This window comes from Manis pentadactyla, chromosome 1 (assembly GCF_030020395.1).
Source record: "Manis pentadactyla isolate mManPen7 chromosome 1, mManPen7.hap1, whole genome shotgun sequence".
Lineage (NCBI taxonomy): Eukaryota > Metazoa > Chordata > Mammalia > Pholidota > Manidae > Manis > Manis pentadactyla.
In genome coordinates, this window is record NC_080019.1 from 7,875,514 (window position 1) to 7,899,439 (window position 23,926).

The window sequence follows — 23,926 nt, forward strand, 5'->3', positions numbered from 1 at the left end:
AGTTTCATTCTTTTACACATGAATATCCATTTTCCTAGCATCATTTATTGAACAGACTATCTTTTCCCCACTAAGTGTTCTTGGCACTCTTGTGAATTATTAATTGGCCATGTACGCATAGGCTTATTTCTGGGCTTTTGATTCTGTTCCATTTGTCTGTGTCTGTTTTTGTGCCCATTCCATACTGTTTTGATTACTATAGTTTCATAATATAGCTTGAAATCAAGATGTGTGATGCCTCCCACTTTGTTTGTGTTTCTCAGGATTGCTTTGGTTATTTGGGGTCTTCTGTGATTCCATATGAATTTTAGGATTTTTTTTTTACTTCTGTAAAAAATGCCATTGGGAATTTGATAAGGATTGCATTGAATCTATAGAAGGTTTTGAGTAGTATGGACATTTTAACAATATTAATTCTTCTGATCCATGAACATAGGGTACCTTTGCATTTATTTGTGTCTTCTTTGATTTCTTTCATCAATGTCTTGTAATTTTCAGTATATAGATCTTTCACCTCCTTGGTTAAATTTATTCCAAATATTTTATTGTTTTTGATGCCATTGTAAGTAGGATGGCTCTTTATTTGGATGTATCTCTTGCCTGCGTTTCTTCATTAAGTTGTTTTTCAAAGACGTGCTCACTGGCAGTTGTGCTAACAAGTGGCTGAGGGGGGTGGGGGGAGGGCAAAGCATGTCTACTTGGCAAATGTAGCTTCAGAACAATCCTTTCCCCGCTGAACTGCCAGCCTGCAACCCTTTTAGAAATTCTACAGCCATCATTGCTCATGGGAATTAGAGTCCTTAAATCTTTGCAAGTTTGCGAATGTCCATTTGTTGCCTTTATACTTAGTTCTACATTTTACAGCTTTGCGGCCTTCGCTAACTTAACTGTTAAACCTCGGCTTCTCACTTGTAAAATGGAGACAGTGACTCCTACCTCGGAGGACTGCTGTGGGCGCAACACCAGGCCTGTCTGCTCAACAGATGCTACTTCCCTTTCCTCCCCCCTTTGCTCAGCATTCCTTCCCTTTCCTCTTCTTTAGATAAATGTGACTGATCCTTCCTGCGGCCCCGGCAGCCCAAATATGCCATGGTCCAAGGCCCCAGTTCTTGCAAAGCTAGACAGAGGCAGAAGCAAGCCTCGAACCCAGGCCAGCTGTCCCCCGAGGTGCCGGGTGCTGAGCCCTTCCCCGCTTGCCCTGTTGGAAGAGCAGCTGTGGCTGTCTTCCTGGCACCCACACTTATTAACCCTGCGGACAAGACTGGTGAGATGAGGGGATAACCTCTCCAGGGCTTCAGCTAGTGAAGGAATCTGACTTGAAGCATTAAGTCCCATCAGGGGACAGAAGACAGGGCGCAGTCACCTCTGACCTCAGTACAAGTACGTCCACGCTCCAGTGCCTTGCAGTGAGCCAGCAGCTTGACATCTGGCATGGAGGGACTTGCCCACAGTCAGACGTGCCACTGCCTTCTGAATGAAAAAGGCCCAGCGCCAGATGGGTTTGTTCCTCCTCCTGCCCCCGGGAGGTGGGTTATGAATGAGGGACTGAAAAGACTTGGGGGCAGAGGAACTGCATGAGAGATACAGAAGCCTGCCAAGGCTGGGCGGACACTTGCAGGAAAAGATTTAAAGCAGCGAGTCTTAGTATCAAGTCAGTGGACGTGTGCAGCCCCCATGCTTAATACATGACTCCAGCTATCGTGACAATGTCAATATACAAGAATGTAAGATATGAAAGACCTGCTTAAACAAACTGTGCCATTTGCAGACAGTGGGATATTAGGTCGTCATTAAAAAGGATGCAGTTACTCTGTGTGTATTGACATGGGAAGATGTTCACGTATTTTTTTCAAGAAAAAATGGTTACAAAGCCATATGCACAGTGTGACCAGTTTTAGGTAAAACTGACCATATACACATGCTCCTGTGCAGGGAGAGGTGGACGGCGGCTGTTCGTCACAGCGCCTTCCATGGTTGTCTCTGATGGTGGATTTCATGATCTGAGAATCTAAAAAAGCTACTCATGTAAATGAAGGGCAGACGGTGTGCTTTGCATTCTCTCCCGAAGAAAGCCCTTCGCTTCCGTGACCCGTGGCTGTGGAAACTGGGATGAGGCAAGACTCACCTCTTGTGTTTGTTGCAGTGAGGCAGCATGAGAGCAGGCTTGTTGCTCAGGACCTGTTAGCATCCTCTCTAGACAGAAGCTGGCTGCACATATTTTTCCCACCCACAAGGGAATGTGGGTAGAGTGGCATGAGAAAGGCTGAGGCACTGACTTGTGTTTGAATCCTCAATCTGTTTAGCAGCTGAGATCAGGGCCGTCGTGCTGGGCTGCTCTGGGGGTGCCTCTCACACTGCGGTGCATGTGACCCACAGGCGTTCAGGACTGGAACTGACCGTGGTGGCTCTGTGTGACTCCAGGCGCAGAGGTGAAGACACCGGCCCCTGCGGCCTCATCTGTTACCTTGTGGGGAGAAGAGCATTCACCTTTAGGACTGTGGTGAGGATGGCCTGAATAACTGACGTGAAGGGCCTGATGCAGAGCCCACACATCCTGGACTTGGCAGCTCGGTCCCCTTTCCTGATGGAGTTGACTTCCAGGTAGAAAGGAAGGTATTCCAGGCATCCAAGGACAGAGGTAGGAAATAATGCTGCACATATGGATGCAGAAAAGCCACTGTTTGCTACTTTTTACAGGCATGTATTCGGCTGTCTCTGTTAAAATCAGTTTCTTGCATAGACTCAAACACAAATGTACTGTTGGCATACACAACCCTGGTGCAGAGGAGTGGGACCTGCCTCTCCTCCCCACCCTGAAAGCTGCCAGGCTCCCTCAGGGACTCCCTGAGTGGACACAGCCGCCAGTACCCTGGGAGGGCAGCAGGCCGTACTGACGTTGGGCGACCTTGTGCAAAGCCCCAGAATTAGATTTTAAAATGCTTTTGTGTTGTGGCAGAGTCTCAGCTAGTCTCTTGTCCCTCAAAGCATGGCATCATTTCTAAAAGAACACAAAACGTTTGGAAATAAAATTTCAATTTGAAAGATCTTTTCACAGAACAGGCCTTGGTTTTTAAGATATACTTTTCAATATTCTTTCAGGTCACAAAAATGTTTTCCCTTTAAAAGGAGTAGGGGTCCTTTCATTCCCAAGTCTGAGAAACAGCTTTACCAGGCCCTTTCACTTGGTGATAATGCATTTAAAAAATCTCATTTGCTATTCAAACAGATTTCAGTCTGTTTTTGATATGGCTTGATTTTTTTTTTTTTTTTAACTCTCCAGGTGATTTCACAAGAAATTGAACTAAAAGCAGAGCTATCTGGCTGGGCTTGAGGGTTGCTAAGGAGTTGTTCATATAGATCAGAGACACAAGCTACAAGGTGAAAGGTTTCACGCTGAGACAGACAGGATTACGCCTAACTTACTGTTCTTATGAGGCGGCCTGTTGGACTGAAGGGCACACGTCCCCGGGGAGGGCCAGGCTGTGGAGCCGCCAAGCACCACAGATGCCAGAAAAGGTCCTTGGCAATCGGGCAAGAAACTGAAGCTTCTGGGGGCAGAGAGGCTGCAGGAGTTCTCCGGCCCGTGATGCTCTGCAGCTCTGCGCAAGGCTGGGAGACTCTTTTCGAGGAAGGGAGAGGACACGCTGGGGGGAGGGGTTCTCCTCAGCCCTGAGATGAAAGTCCAGATGAAATACTGACTGATCCATTAGAACTGTGCCAGCTCCTACGCAGTTTTGTTTTAAATAATGCTCTAAATTGTTATTTAAAAATAAACCTTACATGTGAATGCCTTTTTGCAATTTGTACACTACACATTTTGATCCATTTAGGTAAATAGGGCAGATGAGAAATGGAGGCCCAGAGAGTCTCGTGTGAGCCAAGGTCACACTGCAGGCAGAGGCGGGCCTGGGCCGGCAGGGCCGGCGTGCCCTCCGCTCCCTCTCGTGTGTGTGCTAACAGCCAGGATGGCGTATGCTGTATTAGCTTAATAGTTTTATTTTTAAAGGGAAAATGAGCGTAATTTAGAAGTAGCTAAATTCCCTAACCTACACTCATGGAAAGCCTTTGTGATTCCACAGCGAGCCCTCAAGAAAGCCAGTGCCATTTGCCTTGTGGCAGCGTCACGAAATGGCAAACAGCCCCCAGCAGGACAAACAGTGTCACGGATGGGAAACCCAGACTTGTGAACTCACGGCGAATGCCACCACCTTTTCCAGGAGAGGAAAAAACCTTACATGATTCATTTTTGTACACTGAACATTTTTATTTTTCAGACCTTTACAGGGAATCAATTCCATTTAATAAACCCTTGGAAAATGCCACAGAAGCCGAGGGGCACGAGGTGAAGCCATGCTTTTAAGAACTGACCCTCTGTGCAGGCTCTTTAGTAGATTACCTGGAAGTTATAAGCAGGCAGGGCTCTAAGATGAACCTTTGGGAAAAACCACCACCACCTCTCTCCTGCTTGTAGACTTGGGCCTGTTTTCCTCTTTTTTTCTTTCTCGGTAGAATTGAACACTTAACTTTCTTCATTTGAAACAAACCCAAATCCATCTTAAAGAAATGAAGTGCTAGGCACAGCTTCTGGGGAAGTGACTCTTGACTTAGGGCCGCATAGGCTGAGACATGTTAGGTCAGGCTCTGCCCCCTGGGACAGACGAATGGGGAGCCAAACGCCCCTCGGGCGTAAGGGCCGCCACACTGTCTGCCGTCATCAAGAGGGTGAGAAGTACCGACAATAAAAAAGAAAGTAAACGAAAGGATGTCTGCAAGGGCCTGCGGTAGATGGAAGGCTCCCAAACACAAAAGGCTACTTTCAAGCTCAAAGCACAAAACTACAACCTCAACTTCCTCTCTCCTCATCACCCGGTTACTTCAAACACCACAGGAACCAGGATGATTTCCACGGAAAAAAAAGCTCATTTTCTTATTGTGCTGGAATGCATGTCGTGAGAGGCAGGGATCCACGTCTGCAGTTTTCCTGTGTTCCAACCTGACTCTGCACCCACAGTATGTAAAGAGCCTCCTAAGTCTACTCCTCAGCTGGCAACAGCTGGTTCACCTCACGGATTGCGGTGTACAGACGAGCTGATTAATCTGCTTTTGTCACTGTGCCTGAGCCTCAGTAGGTCACCTGCGGCCTCGTGCAGAATGTGGAAACTAGATATGTGACTTAAGCCTCGAAAACTTGGGAACACACGGGGGAGGGGCTCCGGATGCCAGCGGCGGTGCAGGCTCGGTCAGCAGAGGCCTGGCCGGGTCCAGGGAACCGCTTCCAGCCTCTGCAGGGGTGGGATGAGGGTGAAGTTCTTGCTGGGGGGCAGGTGGGTCCATTTTCTTTGCTCGGTCCCTGTTGAGTACTGAAGAATCCTGAAGGTTGACTTCTGCCAGGGAGGAGCCTGCGTTACAGTGAACTGGTGTGGTCGTTATTTCAGTGTCTTGACCATGTATGGGCCTTGTAACCTGTAGCCGATCTTCCTGTAATAATTCCTGGTACCAACCCCTGTGAAGAGGCAGAAAAACAAAAGGAAAGAGACTCTACCAAGATAACTTCAGTACCCCTTGAAGGCCAGCACACCTCTCCTCCTGGCTTCCTTCTACCCTCATTCACAGACCAAATTCTACTCCAGGTTGAATCTCCTTTAATAAGTTTGGAACATTTTTATTATTTTGAATTCAAGCTGCACTGAAATACAGAAACTCTCCATTGTATCACTGTAATGATGTACCTATGTTTTAAGCATGTTCAGTATTAAATGAGATAGTCATGAAATGCAATTAGTCCATAATTGGATGAGGCCAATTCCAGAAACAGTGGCTGCTGTTGTTCTTCCAAAGCTTTTCATGGTCTGGTGCCCAGTTACATTTCTGCTTCATCTCCTGCTACTGTTCTTCCCTTAAACACTATGCTTCAGCCTCAGTGGGTTTTTAATTTTTCTAAGCTCCCTGTGTCTGCCTCTTTTTCTGGCTTCGAGGTCTTTGCTCATGCTGTTGCCTCTAGCAAACTAATCAAACCCAAGGAAGGGACTGTGGTAACCTCTGAATTACAGCTTATTGGTCAGAAGTCCAGGTGGCAAACTGGCTGTGAGGCCGGCATCTGAAGTGGGGGTGGTCCCGTGGGACTGAGCCCTTAACCTGTGGGATTTGACGCTGTCTCCAGCAGCTGGTGTCAGAACTGGGCTGAACTATAGGACACCCATCTGGTGGTGCAACACTGCCCGATGTGTGGAACCCCCACCCAGCTGGGGTCGGTGCTGCAGTACTGAGAGTACTTTGCACAACATAAAGGGGCTGGTGCTTCTCCTTCAGGGCTCTGCACCCTCAGTGCTACCCATGCAGACTGCGGGGACAGTGCCTCCCTATGCGGGACAAGCTCTGTATATTTTATTCATCACTTTGTGTTTCTATGGATCGGCATCGTGAATGGAACCAAATAATTGTTAGCTTTTTCAAGTCCAGCCTAATTCTTTAGCCTAATCATTTGCTATTTAGGTATAGGATTTCGCACCATGTTTTGCTTCCTAACCCCTTCAAAATTTTTGAAACATTAAGAAAACACAACTGAAGCTGATGCGATGGAGGTAAGGGAACCATATCCTTTAACAATAGGTCACCAGGGAATTTCCCTCTTAATCTAAGGATTACTGATATTCCACCTTGCACAGTTTCATCTTTGCATTCTAATTATTACTTCTGTTCAGCCTTTGGCTTGGAGTAGAGCAACAGGAAGACAACATCATGAACAAATAACGGGGCAGGCAGCAGCTCAGACAGACTGAGTACAGGAAGACACCTCAAAACCCACAGAGGGGTCTAACCGCTCTGCTGCGCTACTTCCTAAAGTTTTACATCCATAAGCATATTGTATGACCCAGCCATTATATTCTCAAGTAAGAAGATAAATGAATGCTTATACCCACCAAAGACATGTTATTTGTAATACTGCAAACAGGAAATATCCCCAATGTCTATCGACAGTAGAATGGATAAATGGTGGTGTTTTCACGCAATGCAATACCAGACAGCAGCAAGAAGGAACTACAGCTAGCCGCAACAACGTGGGTGAATCTCAGACCTAATACTGCGTGAAAGGAACCAGATATGAAAGATTCCATCAGGGGACTTGAGCCAAGATGGCGGCGTGAGTAGAGCAGCGGAAATCTCCTCCCAAAACCACATATATCTATGAAAATAGAACAAAGACAACTCTTCCTAGAATAAAGACCAGAGGACACAGGGCAACATTCAGACCACATCCACACCTGACAGAACCCAGCGCCTCGGAAAGGGGGTAAGATACAAGCCCCGGCCCCGCGGGAGCCGAGCGCCCCTCCCCCCAGCTCCCAGCGGGAGAAGAGCAGGCAGAGCGGGAGGGAGACGGAGCCCAGGACTGCCGAGCACCCAGCCCCAGCCATCTGGGCCAGAGCACAGATACAGCGCGTGCGCAGGGGGCCCTGGATGCTAGGGAAACAGGGCAGCAAGAACAGTGAGTGGGCACCTGAGGCCGGGCGCCGGAGGACATAAGAAAAGCGAGCGGCCATTTTTTCTTTTTTTTTCTGTTTTGTTCTGGCGAGCGCTTTTTGGAAGTCTTAAAGGGATAGGGACCCCAATACTAGGGAAACAGGGCAGAAAGACCGGTGAGCAGAGGCCTGAGGCTGGCGCCGGAGAATAAAGACGAACGAGCAGCCATTTTTAAAAATTAATTAATTTTTTTAATTTTTACATTATTATTATTATTATTTTTTGTGGTCGTTGTTTTGTTTTGGCGGGTGCTTTTTGGAAGTCTTAAAGGGGCAGGGCGGGTCACTTAATCCAGAGGTAGGGAATCCGGGATCTCTGGGCACCCTAACCCCTGGGCTGAAGGGAGCAGGGAGGCCCCTTACGGAGATAAATAGCCTCCAGGCCGCTCCTGCTCCAACGCGACTCCACAATTTTGGAGCAGCTGCCCGAGCCAGGCCACGCCCACAGCAACAGCGGAGATTAACTCCATAGCAGCCGGGCAGGAAGCAGAAGCCCTGTCTGCGCGCAGCTGCGCAGCACAAGCCACTAGAGGTCGCTGTTCTCCCAGGAGAGGAGGGCCACAAACCAACAAGAAGGGAAGTTCTTCCAGCCGTCACTCGTCCCAGTTCTGCAGACTATTCCTATCACCATGAAAAGGCAAAGCTACAGGAAGACAAAGATCACAGAGACAACACCAGAGAAGGAGACAGACCTAACCAGTCTTCCTGAAAAAGAATTCAAAATAAGAATCATAAACATGCTGACAGAGATGCAGAGAAATACGCAAGAGAAATGGGATGAAGTCCGGAAAGAGATCACAGATGCCAGAAAGGAGATCGCAGAAATGAAACAAACTCTGGAAGGGTTTATAAGCAGAATGGATAGGATGCAAGAGGCCATTGATGGAATTGAAATCAGAGAACAGGAACGCATAGAAGCTGACATAGAGAGAGACAAAAGGATCTCCAGGAATGAAACAATATTAAGAGAACTGTGTGACCAATCCAAAAGGAACAATATCCGTATTATAGGGGTCCCAGAAGAAGAAGAGGAAAAGGGATGGAAAGTACCTTGGAAGAAATAATTGCTGAAAACTTCCCCAAACTGGGGTAGGAAATAATCGAACAGACCACGGAAATACACAGAACCCCCAAAAGAAAGGATCCAAGGAGGACAACAACCAAGACACATAATAATTAAAATGGCAAAGATCAAGGACAAGGAAAGAGTGTTAAAGGCAGCTAGAGAGAAAAAGATCACCTATAAAGGGAAACCCATCAGGCTAACATCAGATTTCTCGACAGAAACCCTACAGGCCAGAAGAGAATGGCATGATATATTTAATACAATGAAACAGAAGGGCCTTGAACCAAGGATACTGTATCCAGCACGACTATCATTCAAATATGACGGTGGGATTAAACAATTCCCAGACAAAGAAAAGCTGAGGGAATTTGCTTCCCACAAACCACCTCTACAGAACATCTTACAGGGACTGCTCTAGATGGGAGCACTCCTAGAAAGAGCACAGCACAAAACACCCAACATGAATAATCGAGGAGGAGGAACAAGAAGGGAGAGAAGAAAAGAATCTCCAGATAGTGTATATAACAGCTCAATAAGCGAGCTAAGTTAGGCAGTAAGATACTAAAGAGGCTAACCTTGAACCTTTGGTAACCACGAATTTAAAGCCTGCAATGGCAATAAGTACATATCTTTCAATAGTCACCCTAAATGTTAATGGACTGAATGCACCAATCAAAAGACACAGAGTAATAGAATGGATAAAAAAGCAAGACCCATCTATATGCTGCTTACAAGAAACTCACCTCAAACCCAAAGACATGTACAGACTAAAAGTCAAGGGATGGAAAAACATATTTCAGGCAAACAACAGCAAGAAGAAAGCAGGGGTTGCAGTACTAATATCAGACAAAATAGACTTCGAAACAAAGAAAGTAACAAGAGATAAAGAAGGACACTACATAATGATAAAGGGCTCAGTCCAACAAGAGGATATAACCATTCTAAATATATATGCACCCAACACAGGAGCACCAGCATATGTGAAACAAATACTAACAGAACTAAAGGGTGAAATAGACTGCAATGCATTAATTCTAGGAGACTCCAACACACCACTCACCCCAAAGGATAGATCCACCGGGCAGAAAATAAGTAAGGACACGGAAGCACTGAACAACACAGTAGAGCAGATGGACCTAATAGACATCTACAGAACTCTACATCCAAAAGCAACAGGATACACATTTTTCTCAAGTGCACATGGAAGATTCTCCAGAATAGACCACATACTACGCCACAAACAGAGCCTCAGTAAATTCCAAAAGATTGAAATCCTACCAACCAACTTTTCAGAACCACAAAGGCATAAAACTAGAAATAAACTGTACAAAGAAAGCAAAAAGGCTCACAAACACATGGAGGCTTAACAACATGCTCCTAAATAATCAATGGATCAATGACCAAATCAAAATGGAGATCCAGCAATATATGGAAACAAATGACAACAACAACACTAAGCCCCAACTTCTGTGGGGCACAGCAAAAGCAGTCTTAAGAGGAAAGTATATAGCAATCCAAGCATATTTAAAAAAGGAAGAACAATCCCAAATGAATGGTCTAATGTCACAGTTATCGAAATTGGAAAAAATAAGGACAGATGAGGCCTAAGGTCAGCAGAAGGAGGGACATAATAAAGATCAGAGAAGAAATAAATAAAATTGAGAAGAATAAAACAATAGCAAAAATCAATGAAACCAAGAGCAGGTTCTTCGAGAAAATAAACAAAATAGATAAGCCTCTAGCCAGACTTATTAAGAAGAAAAGAGAGTCAACACAAATCAACAGTATCAGAAACGAGAAAGGAAAAATCACGACGGACCCCACAGAAATACAAAGAATTATTAGAGAATACTATGAAAACCTATATGCTAACAAGCTGGGAAACCTAGGAGAAATGGACAACTTCCTAGAAAAATACAACCTTCCAAGACTGACCCAGAAAGAAACAGAAAATCTAAACAGACCAATTACCAGCAACGAAATTGAAGTGGTAATCAAAAAACTAACAAAGAACAAAACCCCCGGGCCAGATGGATTTACCTCGGAATTTTATCAGACATACAGGGAAGACATAATACCCATTCTCCTTAGAGTTTTCCAAAAAATAGAGGAGGAGGGGATACTCCCAAACTCATTCTATGAAGCTAACATCACCCTAATACCAAAACCAGGCAAAGACCCCACCAAAAAAGAAAACTACAGACCAATATCCCTGATGAACGTACATGCAAAAATACTCAACAAAATATTAGCAAACCGAATTCAAAAATACATCAAAAGGATCATACACCATGACCAAGTGGGATTCATCCCAGGGATGCAAGGATGGTACAACATTCGAAAGTCCATCAACATCATCCACCACATCAACAAAAAGAAAGACAAAAACCACATGATCATCTCCATAGATGCGGAAAAAGCATTTGACAAAGTTCAACATCCATTCATGATAAAAACTCTCAGCAAAATGGGAATAGAGGGCAAGTACCTCAACATAATAAAGGCCATCTATGATAAACCCACAGCCAACATTATATTGAACAGCAAGAAGCTGAAAGCATTTCCTCTGAGATCGGGAACTAGACAGGGATGCCCACTCTCCCCACTGTTATTTAACATAGTGCTGGAGGTCCTAGCCACGGCAATCAGACAAAACAAAAAAATACAAGGAATCCAGATTGGTAAAGAAGAAGTTAAACTGTCACTATTTGCAGATGACTTGATACTGTACATAAAAAACCCTAAAGACTCCACCCCAAAACTACTAGAACTGATATCGGAATACAGCAAAGTTGCAGGATACAAAAATCAACACACAGAAATCTGTGGCTTTCCTATACACTAACAATGAACCAACAGAAAGAGAAATCAGGAAAACAACTCCATTCACAATTGCATCAAAAAAAATAAAATACCTAGGAATAAACCTAACCAAAGAAGTGAAAGACTTATACTCTGAAAACTACAAGTCACTCTTAAGAGAAATTAAAGGGGACACTAACAGATGGAAACTCATCCCATGCTCGTGGCTAGGAAGAATTAATATCGTCAAAATGGCCATCCTGCCCAAAGCAATATACAGATTTGATGCCATCCCTATGAAACTACCAGCAACATTCTTCAGTGAACTGGAACAAATAATTCAAAAATTCATATGGAAACACCGAAGACCCCGAATAGCCAAAGTAATCCTGAGAAAGAAGAATAAAGTAGGGGGGATCTCACTCCCCAACTTCAAGCTCTACTATAAAGCCATAGTAATCAAGACAATTTGGTACTGGCACAAGAACAGAGCCACAGACCAATGGAACAGACTAGACAATCCAGACATTAACCCAGACATATATGGTCAATTAATATTTGATAAAGGAGCCATGGACATACAATGGCGAAATGACAGTCTCTTCAACAGATGGTGCTCGCAAACCTGGACAGCTACATGTAGGAGAATGAAACTGGACCATTGTCTAACCCCATATACAAAAGTAAACTCAAAATGGATCAAAGACCTGAATGTAAGCCATGAAACCATTAAACTCTTGGAAGAAAACATAGGCAAAAACCTCTTAGACATAAACATGAGTGACCTTTTCTTGAACATATCTCCCCGGGCAAGGAAAACAACAGCAAAAATGAGTAAGTGGGACTATATTAAGCTGAAAAGCTTCTGTACAGCAAAAGACACCATCAATAGAATAGAACAAAAAGGAACCCTACAGTATGGGAGAATATATTTGAAAATGACAGATCCGATAAAGGCTTGACGTCCAGAATATATAAAGAGCTCACACTCCTCAACAAACAAAAAACAAATAACCCAATTAAAAAATGGGCAGAGGAACTGAACAGACAGTTCTCCAAAAAAGAAATACAGATGGCCAACAGACACATGAAAAGATGCTCCACATTGCTAATTATCAGAGAAATACAAATTAAAACTACAATGAGGTATCACCTCACACCAGTAAGGATGGCTGCCATCCAAAAGACAAACAACAACAAATGTTGGCGAGGCTGTGGAGAAAGGGGAACCCTCCTACACTGCTGGTGGGAATGTAAATTAGTTCAACCATTGTGGAAAGCAGTATGGAGGTACATCAAAATGCTCAAAACAGACTTACCATTTGACCCAGGAATTGCACTCCTAGGAATTTACCCTAAGAATGCAGCAATCAAGTTTGAGAAAGACCAATGCACCCCTATGTTTATCGCAGCACTATTTACAATAGCCAAGAATTGGAAGCAACCTAAATGTCCATCGATAGATGAATGGATAAAGAAGATGTGGTACATATACACAATGGAATACTACTCAGCCATAAGAAAAGGGCAAATCCTACCATTTGCAGCAACATGGATGGAGCTGGAGGGTATTATGCTCAGTGAAATAAGCCAAGCGGAGAAAGAGAAATACCAAATGGTTTCACTCATCTGTGGAATATAACTACAAAGGAAAAACTGAAGGAACAAAACAGCAGCAGAATCACAGAACTCTAGAATGGACTAACAGGTACCAAAGGGAAAGGGACTGGGGAGGATGGGTGGGTAGGGAGGGATAAGGGGGGGAAGAAGAAGGGGAGTATTAAGATTAGCATGCATGGGGGGGTGGGAGAAAGGGGAGGGTTGTACAACAGAGAGAAGGCAAGTAGTGATTCTACAACATTTTGCTATGCTGATGGACAGTGACTGTAAAGGGGTTTATAGGGGGGACCTGATATAAGGGAGAGTCTAGTAAACATAATATTCGTCATGTAACTGTAGATTAATGATACCAAAAAAAAAAAAAAAAAGGGCAGTTACTGTGTGGTGACCTCCAATGAGTTCTACACAAGGGTATAAAGGGCATATAAAAGTGTAGGCAAAGGGCCTGTTTGTGTTTATACAGAGGATCAAAGCCTAATTTGGCTACCCCGAAAATCAACTAAGATACGATATGAAAAAGAACTTCCAACATCAGCACTCTCTGGAAGAGTCATGCCAGAAGATGATCATCAAAAAATCCCAACAAAGATCCACACACTGCTACAGCTGTAGATGCACTCATCCCACCAGTTCCTGGACTTGCCATGGGAATGAAGAAGGAGATAGCTAAGCTGGCCTGTGCATACAGTAAAACAACAAATTTGACTGGATCTATACTGTTGGAACTCAACCAAGAATTAGGAGAAGTGCAAATTGTAGCGCTCCAAAATCTTACAACTACAGACTATTTATTGTTAAAAGAACATATGGCCTGTGAACAGTCCCCAGGAATGGATTGTTTTAATTTGTCTGATTTCTCTCAGACTGTTCAAGTTCAGTTGGACAATATCCACCATATCATAGATAAGTTTTCACAAATGCCTAAGGTGCCTAACTGGTTTTCTTGGTTTCACTGGAGATGGCTGGTAATTACAGATATGCTTTGGTTATGTAACTATACTCCTATTATGTTAATGTGTGTGCGCAATTTAAGTAGTAGCTTAAAACCTATACATGCTGAAGTTACTCTACAAGAAGATATGTCAAAGAAATAATCAATCTTCCCATGTTTTCTTCCGCCTGCTACTTCTATAGCTTTTCTTCTTCCTTCCTAATTACAACCCTTAAATAGAATTCGTGCCTCATATCAAATTTACCGAGTATCATAATTCTTCCAAGTGGTAAAGATACCTCCAGACAAATGCTGGGCATAGAAGCCACAAGGCATAAATATGCAAAGAAGTAAAAAGCTAACCTTTTCGAACAACTTTGCATTTCCCTGTATGGCCCCGGAAGATGACTGGTTAGCCAGAGACAGGTAAGATCCCTCAAGGGAGGAACAACCTAAGACAGGCACAGGTGCAGGGGGGTCATCAGGTGAGAAATTGGGGATCAACAGAGGTGAGGCTTAGAACCTCACCCCCCCTGTTCTGAGAGAAATCTTCTGCATACGTGGATGTTTTATTGCCCGTGTCTAGCTTGGATTAACACATAGTCTACAGGCACACACCTGATCATCTATCTACATTTGCTCTCTTACAACACTAAACTATGTTTTCTACCTTTATCTTGTATCTACCTACCACTTCAGCATTTTATTAAAAATAATAATAATAGAGAGAAATGTGGTATCCACATATAAATCAAGTATAAAAATCAAATGAGTATTCATATTTGAACTGACTGTTTATAGTTCATAATGCATGAGCAAAGCCGAAAGTTTCTGTGATGACTGCCCTTGTACTGTTCACCATGTAACTTATTCACTATGTAAGAATTTGTTCTCCATGTTAGAACTTGTTCGTTATGCTTCAGAAGATTGGAGACTGATGAAAATTAGGCTTGGGGTGGATTAATGATTGTGCATTGAGCATTGACTCCCCTATACAGAATTTTATTGTTGTTAACAACCATTTGATTAATAAATATGAGAGATGCCCTCACAAAAAAAAAAAAAAGTACACACTTCCAATTGTAAAATAAATAAGTAACCGGGATGTAATGTATAGCATAAGGAATATAGTCAAAATATTGTAACAACTTGGTATGGTGATAGCTGGTACCTAGAATTATCATGTATATAAATGTTGAATCACTGTGTTGTACACTTGAAACTAATGTAAGACTCTGTGTCAACTACTCTTCAATAAAAAATAATTATCTACAAAAAAAAAAAAAAAGATTCCATCAACACAAAGTTCAGACACTGGCAAAACTAATTTTACAGTGACAGAAGCCAGGATACTGTCTTGAATTCCAGAACACCACCTGGAAGACGGCGTGGACTGAAAGGGGGAATGTACGCGATCAGCCCGGCGGGACACTTACAATGTACGTCATGATGGGCATGTTGTATTTCAGTTAAACGACTCAGAGGCACATCCATTGAAGAGATGTTTCAATGTGTTCTGAGAGCTCAGTGGGTCCCAGGAATTCAGTGAGATAAGGTGGAAGGAGTAGGATGAGAGGCTGCTTAAGGAACCATGACCAGAGCATTACTGAATCACACAGATGCCTCTGAAGTCATTAAAAGCAATGCCTTCTGTTTCTAGAACCCGACGTGCTGGAAACTATTTTTCCACCTTCTTTCTCCCAACTGAAAATCCACATTCAAACAGAACTATAGTCTGTGACATGACAGCATTTGGTAGAGGCACAGGTGCTGCAAAATTAAAGCATACTCACTTCTTCAGTTACATGCAGAGACTATCAGGTTGGGCAGGTGAATCTAAGGATTTTGATCAAAGGGGTGACATGATTCACTTTTACTTGGAAGCAATCACTCTGTTGTTTTGAGAACAGAATGAAGCTCAGGGAGGGGAGGGATATTTACCTGTTCTGTTCACTGCAGAACTGCTAGTACTCGGAGCAATGCCTGGCACACACCGAGATAAGTGCTCAATCGATATCTGTTCAATGAATGAATAAATGAGACATGGAAGAAAGAGAGAGACCGGCTAAAAGGCCATTGTAATAATCTAGGTAACAGACAATAGTGGCTCAAAGCAGAATCGTGGTGGTGAAAAGCAGCTGGAACCTGGAAACATTTTCAAGATGCTGTTGAGAGAATTTGTGATGGATGTAGGGGTTACGTGAAAAGTTTTGGTGTGAGTAACGCAGGAGTTTGGAGAAGAAAAGAGTTGCCATTTAGTGATTGGAAGGACAATGAGAAGAAGGGAGAAACTGGGGGCTCTGCTTTGGCCATGCTGCAGGTGAAATGGCTGCAAGACCTTATTGGAGACAGTGAGTAACATGTGGGTCTGGGAGCTTTTCTTGCTCTTACAAAGAGAAATGGGGAAAGATGGTCTCCTGGCTGTCATTCTGGAAATTGCTTTCTGACCGAGGCAGTTGTCTTACAAGAGGAGCTGCCTGTGGAGGAGGCAGACGGGTGGAGGATGGCCAGGTGGGAAGGTGGGCACAGCCTGGGCCTTTCTTGATATTGCTGAACCATGAATTAGCCAACCCTGAGGCCACTCTACATACAATGAAATAATGTTTTCTATTTGGTTTAAACCATTTTGTTTTGATATCTTTCTGTATTGTAAAATACAAGATAAACCTTACCACTAAAGTGTACATTTAAAAATGGCTAAAATGGTATTAAGTACATGCACATTTTTGTGCACTCCTTGCCTCCATCCATCTCCAGAACTCTTTGCCTTGTAAAACTGGAACTCTGCCCCCTTGAAGGACGAGCTCCCTACCCACTCCCAACTCCTGCATTCTACTCTGTCTCCCTGCATTTGGTCACTCTCGATTCCTCACGTAGGTGCAATCACAGAGCACTTGCCTTTTTGTGTCTGGCTTATTTCACTTGGCATATATGTTCAAGGTTGATCCATACTGAGTTTAAGCCATTTGAGTCTTCTGTTACATGTAACTGAACATAATGTAACTGACATGTGAGCCTGAGGACAGGAATGAACACATGAGGGTCAAATCACCATTTCAGATCAGACTTGAGAGTGGGAATTCTGGCCATGTTACTGTCCTACTTAAACTGCCGGTGGCCTGTCCCAGGGTGAAGTCTGGATCCCCTTTCATGACCTGTCTGGCTTACCTCTTCAGCTTTAGTTCTCACTACCTAGGCTCCAGGATTACCAAACCAGGCCTGATCTCATGACCCGCCATGCTGGCGGCAGCCACACTGTACTCCCTTCATCTCTGAGCCCCCAGCGGGGACACCACTGCCGCCGAGAGACCGCTGCACCTCTTTCCCCATCAGAAAAGCAGCTTAGGACTCATAATCCCCTCTGAACACTAGCTCTACCCCCTCCTTATGGTTTCTTCTGCCTCAGTAACCATGCTGGGCTTCACATGTCCGTCTCCCCTCCCAGAATGTAAGCTCTTTGAAGGCAATGACTTCTATCACTGGCTCAGCACAGTGTCTGGCACACCACCAATAAGCAGTAAATGCCTGTGTGTTTATTTTACTGTATTCAGTCAGTATTGCAGTTCTCTGTTCTGTACAAAGAGTTGTGCCCCTGGGGGGTGTATTAAACAAGAAAAAAAGAACTGGCTCTATGTTAGGTGCCAGGAATAAGTCAATATAAAAGGATGAAGGTCTTCTTAATCTAGTTACAAATTTCCTACCTTGTTTGCTTAAAGATTTAGAAGCAGCTTTCTGACGTATATTATCTCAATCTAATAAAAACTGCCCTCAAGTTTTTCAGAAATATTTCTGGCTACTTGTACTTCTAATTTATTATGGAGAATTTTAAATACATAAAAGTCGAGACCGAAGTATACTGACCCCCATATACCCACTGCCCAGCTTCAGCAATAATCAATTCGCCCACCAGATTTTCAATGTTCTAGTTTTCTACTCATGTGAAATCACAAAACACACCTAATGTTTCTTTTTGGTTCTGGCTCAGAAGAGTCCCTGGAGACATGTTTAATTCTACTCTTTCAAATAACGATGGTGGTTATCTTTGTTACCATCTTCTTTAGCAGTAATTACCAGACTGAAGATGTATCGTTGGTCAAAGTGCTTTATTTCCCAAAATATGCCACAGTCTCCACCTGTTCCCCCATAAACAGCTGCGGAGGTGAGACAGAAGCAGCCTCTCCCATCTGCCAGAGGACCAGCCGGTACCTGGGTGGCTGCCCGGCTCAGTAATCAGGAGTGCCCCGATTCCCAGAGCATGCGGGTTACGAGAACAGCCTTCCTGGGGTACAGAGCGGTCCTCAGTGAGGACGCTGACCGGGGGGCTCCCACGGCACATGCCTCAGCCTCCACAGGCGGGGGCCCTAGGGACGCGCACCAGCTTGAGGGGAGGAACTCAGGCTTGCTAGGTTAGGTGCCTTTTTGAAGCAAAGGCATATTTTCGAGCTCCTATCCTTGTTTTCAATACCACACAGAAGCACTGAGATGGAAAGTCGTCTTCTGCACCCTCTGGGAAGCTTTGAATATTCTGGGGAAAGAAGCCTGACCTCTAGCCAGCCTGGACTCCAATCTCTTAAAAAACTAAACAAAAGTATTACTCATTTGCGTTTCTTTGTGCCTCTTGTTTCTTGAAAGAAAGACACCCCCTCCCCATTTTATACAGTCTGCAGACCAGGCTGGCAGAAACATTAGTATTCTTGGCCAGCTTAGATGAAACACGCCATCATCCCCTAGGCCGGGTGAAGGCCACACTCTGCTCCCTGCTTAGTGGGGCTCCTAGACAGTCCTGGTCCCAGTAACTTTCCTCTTGTTAGGCAGCCAAGAAAAAGCAATTAGGCTTCACAGTTGACGTCAGCCGGCCTCCCGGACAGGCTGTCTCACAGGTGTCGGGGTAACTCTGCTCACGCCCTTGAGGAGACACAGTGGGCTGTATGGTAACTGATGCTCACTCAGTCGCCAGCGAGTGGTTCTGCGAATCCCCGGGGAGGGAACGGGCAGGAGTGAAGCCTATATGTAGCAGCCCACAGGGTGCCCTGTCAGCAGAGCCCACAGCTGTTAGAGCATTAAGGCCGGGGAGGGGAGGGGGCAGTCCAGGGCTTGCTTTGCTGAGCCTCCAAGTTACCTCACACAACCGGAATCTACCTCTATCATGGGGGCCTCTTTCCTACTCCTAAAGGCAAGACACATATTTTTATCTTCAGCCCTTTGCAGCTGTGATGATGATGAGATCAGTTAGGGTGAGCAAAGAATACGTCGCCATGTGCCTAGAGTGACACTCTGTGATTTGGCTTTGGTGACCAGCCTCTCCATTTACCTTCACTTCTGCTCCAGGACATACACCTCTTTTGGGAGAAGACAAACTCTTTTGTGTGCATAAATTTTAGATATTAAAAATCAAGTCATTAAAATGATAGGTGATGTTTCAGCTGTGGGCACCTTAAGGAGAACGCAGCCCCAGGGCAGAGGGTACATTAGAGGCACAGAGGAGCCCGCCTGGTCTGTGTGGGGTGGCAGGGCACGAGGTGAGAAAGCCCCCTTTCCCTTTCCCAACTATGATCTCTGGCTTAGGAGGTCTGCCAGGAGCTGCTGGCCTCCCAGGGAGCCTGCGGCCCGGGGAAGACTCGGGCTATAGGATTTCTCTGTTCCTTTTTCTGTGCCAGATGATTTCAAGCCTCAAGCCCCTCACGGTGGAAAAACGCCTCTGCTTCCTGGTCTCCTCTCGCTTTCTTTGAAAGATGCATGCCATTTAGCTTAAGACTTAGGTAAGTTTCGCTTACTCTAAATATTGAGGAAAGAAAAGCAATCACATAAAATATACATGCACGCCAACTGCCTCAGCCACTGGCTACAGAAACAGATTAATTATGGGTTGCTCAATGCTCTTTAATAGAAATGGGGAAAAAAATCACAAAACCTTAAAGAGATTAATCAAAGATGAAAACAGAACAAACCTAGCTCATTGCTTAGATTCCACTCTGATTCTATTTAGAAAACACAGGGGAAGGAGGCAGGCAAAAGGAGGGAACTAGTGAACGTGGCGCTTGAATTTGCTGTGCAACTGACTCTGCTTCTCCACATCACTACAGCTCTTTCTAAGGGGATGAAGGCAACACCAGATGAAAGGCTGAGAACACTAAAAATAAACATCTTTTTCCTTTAAAAGAGAAAATAAGTCAGGAGCAGATAATTAGCCTAAACTCGACCTAGCTTGTGATTCTAACTCCATATCAAAACAAACAAGGGCAGTAACAACTTTATAGTTGAGTGAATATAAAGTATAAAGCCAGAGGAGGAAGACTCTCTTCTGAGCACTTAAATATATGCAAGGCACTGCATGCTAGACGCTTGACATGCACCAAGGTGATTTAAAACCTAACAAGATTGCCATTACTGTACTATGAGGAAAGGGTCATAACTGAAGGTCACACAGCTAGAAAGCAGAAGACCTGTAATTCAGACCCAGCTTGCTAGACCCCCAAGGCTCACTGAGTATTTATGAGCTAAGGCACCTCTGTTGCGGGTAATGCCTGACTCCGGCTTTGAGCACCAAGGCCGCTCTGGTGACTGCAGGTCCTTTCAGTTTTCTCCTTTTTTTTCACAGTACAGAAAGGACATTTGACTTGTCTTGATCGCCTTTCTCCTACAACTGCGTCCAGTTTTTCAGTCCTTTGTTTGATAAATCACTAGATGAAACACAGATAGTGACCTTATTTCCATTTCAGTAACAGGGCTCGGTAAGAGAAGAGTAAGCTACATAAAAGAGTCTGATTAGATGGGCAATAAAATACCGTAAGCAGACCCGGCTTACAAATGTGGAACTGCCAGGAAGGGGGATACTTTTCAGTAATACCTTGATAAATTGTGGCCTCCCTTTTTAAAAGGGAGAGAAATACATATGGAGGTTAGGGGGGAAAAAGCAACAAAGATATTATAATGATGAAAACTAAAAGGATAGACAAGTCAGGAGTATTTCTAAGCTTATAGAAAAGAGGGTGGTTTCAAGGCTTGATTATGGCACATTTACTAAATGATCAGGATCAACTTTCCAGCTGAGGATAATTTAAAAATGTGAATAAAATTTAAAATGTTTCCACTAAAAAATAGGTCTAACAGTTATTATCAGGTAGAGAATAAGGAGGAAGACGTGAGCTTCGTGAACGGAGTATAGAGCCTTTTCTGTCTCGGTGTTTGTGGCTGCGTAGGAGGCGCGTGGCCACCGGCGGGAAGGCTGCTCCTCATACTCTGCCCCACAAAGGGGTGTTGTCCTTGCCGTGGGGAGGAGACTGAGAGGCCGAGTTTCTTCCAAGACTCAAGGAAGTAAAGGAAGGGGTCTGAATTCAGAGCTTGGCGAAGGCAGAGATCCCAGCATCACAATCCCGGTGCTGGACTGTTCTGACAGGCTCTACTTCAAGTGGGTCATCTAGAAGACTGAGTTAAACCTCAAGCCCTGTGCCTGACAAAAGGAACAGAAGCCAACAGCATCTAGGTCCTGAAGTGTTTCCCAAAAGCATTCTCTCGTGAAATACTCAGCAAATAATAAAAAACGATGAGGTAGACTTTGAAACAAGACAACATAATAAGAAACAGACTGCAGGGGCTCCAGGTTTAAGTTCATTTGATAAAGACTGTAGGAGAGCTGTGCTTACTATGTTCATGGAGATAGAGACAGAATTTAAGAATGTTTAAAAGCAATAGGAAACTACACATGATCTAACAGTTGAAAAAAATGTCAGAATTGAAAAATAAGGACTAAAGCATCAATGGATGAGTTTAGCAGTAGATTGGACTGAATTATTAAACTGTAAATTAAGTCAGGAGAAACCATCCAAAATGAAGCCTGGAGAAACAATATGATGGGCTGGGGAAGAGGACCTGAGACACAGTGGAGACAGTGAATGGGTCTAACATGTTTAATTGGAGTCCCAGGAAGAGAGAGAGAGAATGGAATAGAGTCAATGTATGAGTTACGGGCTGAAAATTACTCAAGTTATTTTAAAAAATCAACCCACCAATTAAGAAGCCCAGTGAAGCCTAAGCAAGCCCAAGCAGAAGAAATCCATGCCTAGACACATCTCAACAAAACTAGAGAAAACAAAGACATTAAAAAAACAAATCACAAAAGCAGCCAGTGATAGCCTCTAATTTCTTAACTGCATCACTGAAAAGCAGAGGACAGTGAGAAGATGGCTTCAAGTTACTGAAAGAAAAGTAAATGCAACCCAGAATTCTACACTCAGAATTTCAATGAAGCAAAATAAAGACATTTCAAGCAATCAAAACTAGAAAAAGTTTCAACCAGCAGATTATTACTGAAATAAATTCTTTAGGAACAAAGAAAACAACACTTGTAAATTATCTAAATACCCATCAGTAGTAAAACAGATAAACTATTATATATCCACATCATGGAATCCCATATGTCAATGAAAATCAATAAACTACCTTAGAGGTGCAGCAAGGATAGAAGAACAAAGTGGTAAATATACCAGTAGATGTAGATGAATATTGATTGCATATAACAACAATAATAGTTATAAGGTCTTGTGGATTTTTGAAAAAGTATAACACACACATGGAAATTTCAGAAAAGAAGATATCTAAATAAATACACGAATAGGTAGTCAACATCATTAGTTATCAGGGAATGTAAATTAAAGCTAAAAGAAATGCCACTACATACTCATATTGAACAACTGAAACTCATACATTTCTCATGGGAGTGAAAATAGACAGAACTTGAGGAGCCGTGCTGCAGGTTCTTACAGGTGAACATGTGTCTGCTCCTCAGAACCCGGCAATACCACTCCCAGGTATACAGGTCACACAAATGTATTTTCTGGGCCCCAAGATACATACACACGGATATTCATAAGCCCAAACTAGAAACGACCCAAATATTCAGCAAGAGTAAAACAGATAAATTGTGAGATATCTGCATAATGGAATCCAACATAGCAATGAAAATCAATGTACATAGGCACATACAATGTGACTCAAAATCTCACAATGTTGTACACAAGTAACTAGAATGACAACAAAAAATACACTAAAATGATACCACTTATCTAAAATTAAAAACCAAAAAACGTATGTAGTTGGGGACTCATAATTAGGTAGTGGCATATAAAGAAAAACACAGAAGGAAGAAGACAAGAATGGGGGAGGGGATTATGACTGGCAAGGGCCACAGGGAGCACCTCTTGGATGCAGGTTATGTTCTTGACCTAAGTGGGGATTACACAGACATTGGTTAAACAATTCATTGTGTAACATTTAAGGAACTTTCCTATTTGTTACAGTTCACTGTCAACTTTAAAAATGAAAAAGAAAAATAAAGGCGGCAAGATCAAGCAATTTCAACTACATGAATGCCTCTTTAAATGGGGAAATGAATCAATTCATGTACAAGCTTGAGTTTAGTAACTCGAACTGGACAAAGAACATGAAATTACTAATGTGATTCAACACAGGAAGAAATAATGAAGTTTAATTGAACAAGTATTTATTGAGTATGTACTAGGAACCTGGAAATTAGGGTTTGATCTCCTGAAATTTTTTAAGGAAAGAAAAACTCTGGCTTAGTAATTTAGACATTTTCATGTCTGAAGCAGGAAATGAATTAGAAATCTGGAGGTGCACTCAACTGTCCTCTGACACCACCTTTGTTCGGACGCGAGGCAGTCCATCACTGTTGCGTGCTGGGCTGAATTAAAATTGAGCCCTCACCACATTCCTAAAGCCAAACTTGTGAGAAAAAATATGCTAAATCTATCCTTTGAAACTTAAATATCTGATTTTTCTGATTAGTTGCAAAAGATTGAGATGATGATTCATGATCATTTAATAAAAAAATCAGTGAAATTAAAGAAATGTGTTTTAATTACTTTTGGGCTCCATTAATCAACTATTTATTGAGTGCTTGATATGTGCCTAGCAACATTAATACAAGGCAAATGTATTCATCAGTTTCATTCAATTGCTATTGAAATG

At 43.3% G+C, this 23,926-nt stretch overlaps 1 protein-coding gene across 1 annotated transcript in view; it reads right to left on the minus strand.

Moving 5' to 3' along the window:
- Nucleotides 1–4,239: 4,239 nt before the first annotated feature.
- Nucleotides 4,240–23,926, minus strand: part of ELP3 (elongator acetyltransferase complex subunit 3) — a 79,698-nt gene continuing 60,011 nt past the window's right edge. The window contains exon 15 of the mRNA XM_036889031.2: nucleotides 4,240–5,503. Within this exon, the coding sequence (XP_036744926.1) occupies nucleotides 5,427–5,503 (77 nt within the window). The 3' untranslated portion in view covers nucleotides 4,240–5,426. The remainder of the gene's footprint in view (nucleotides 5,504–23,926) is intronic.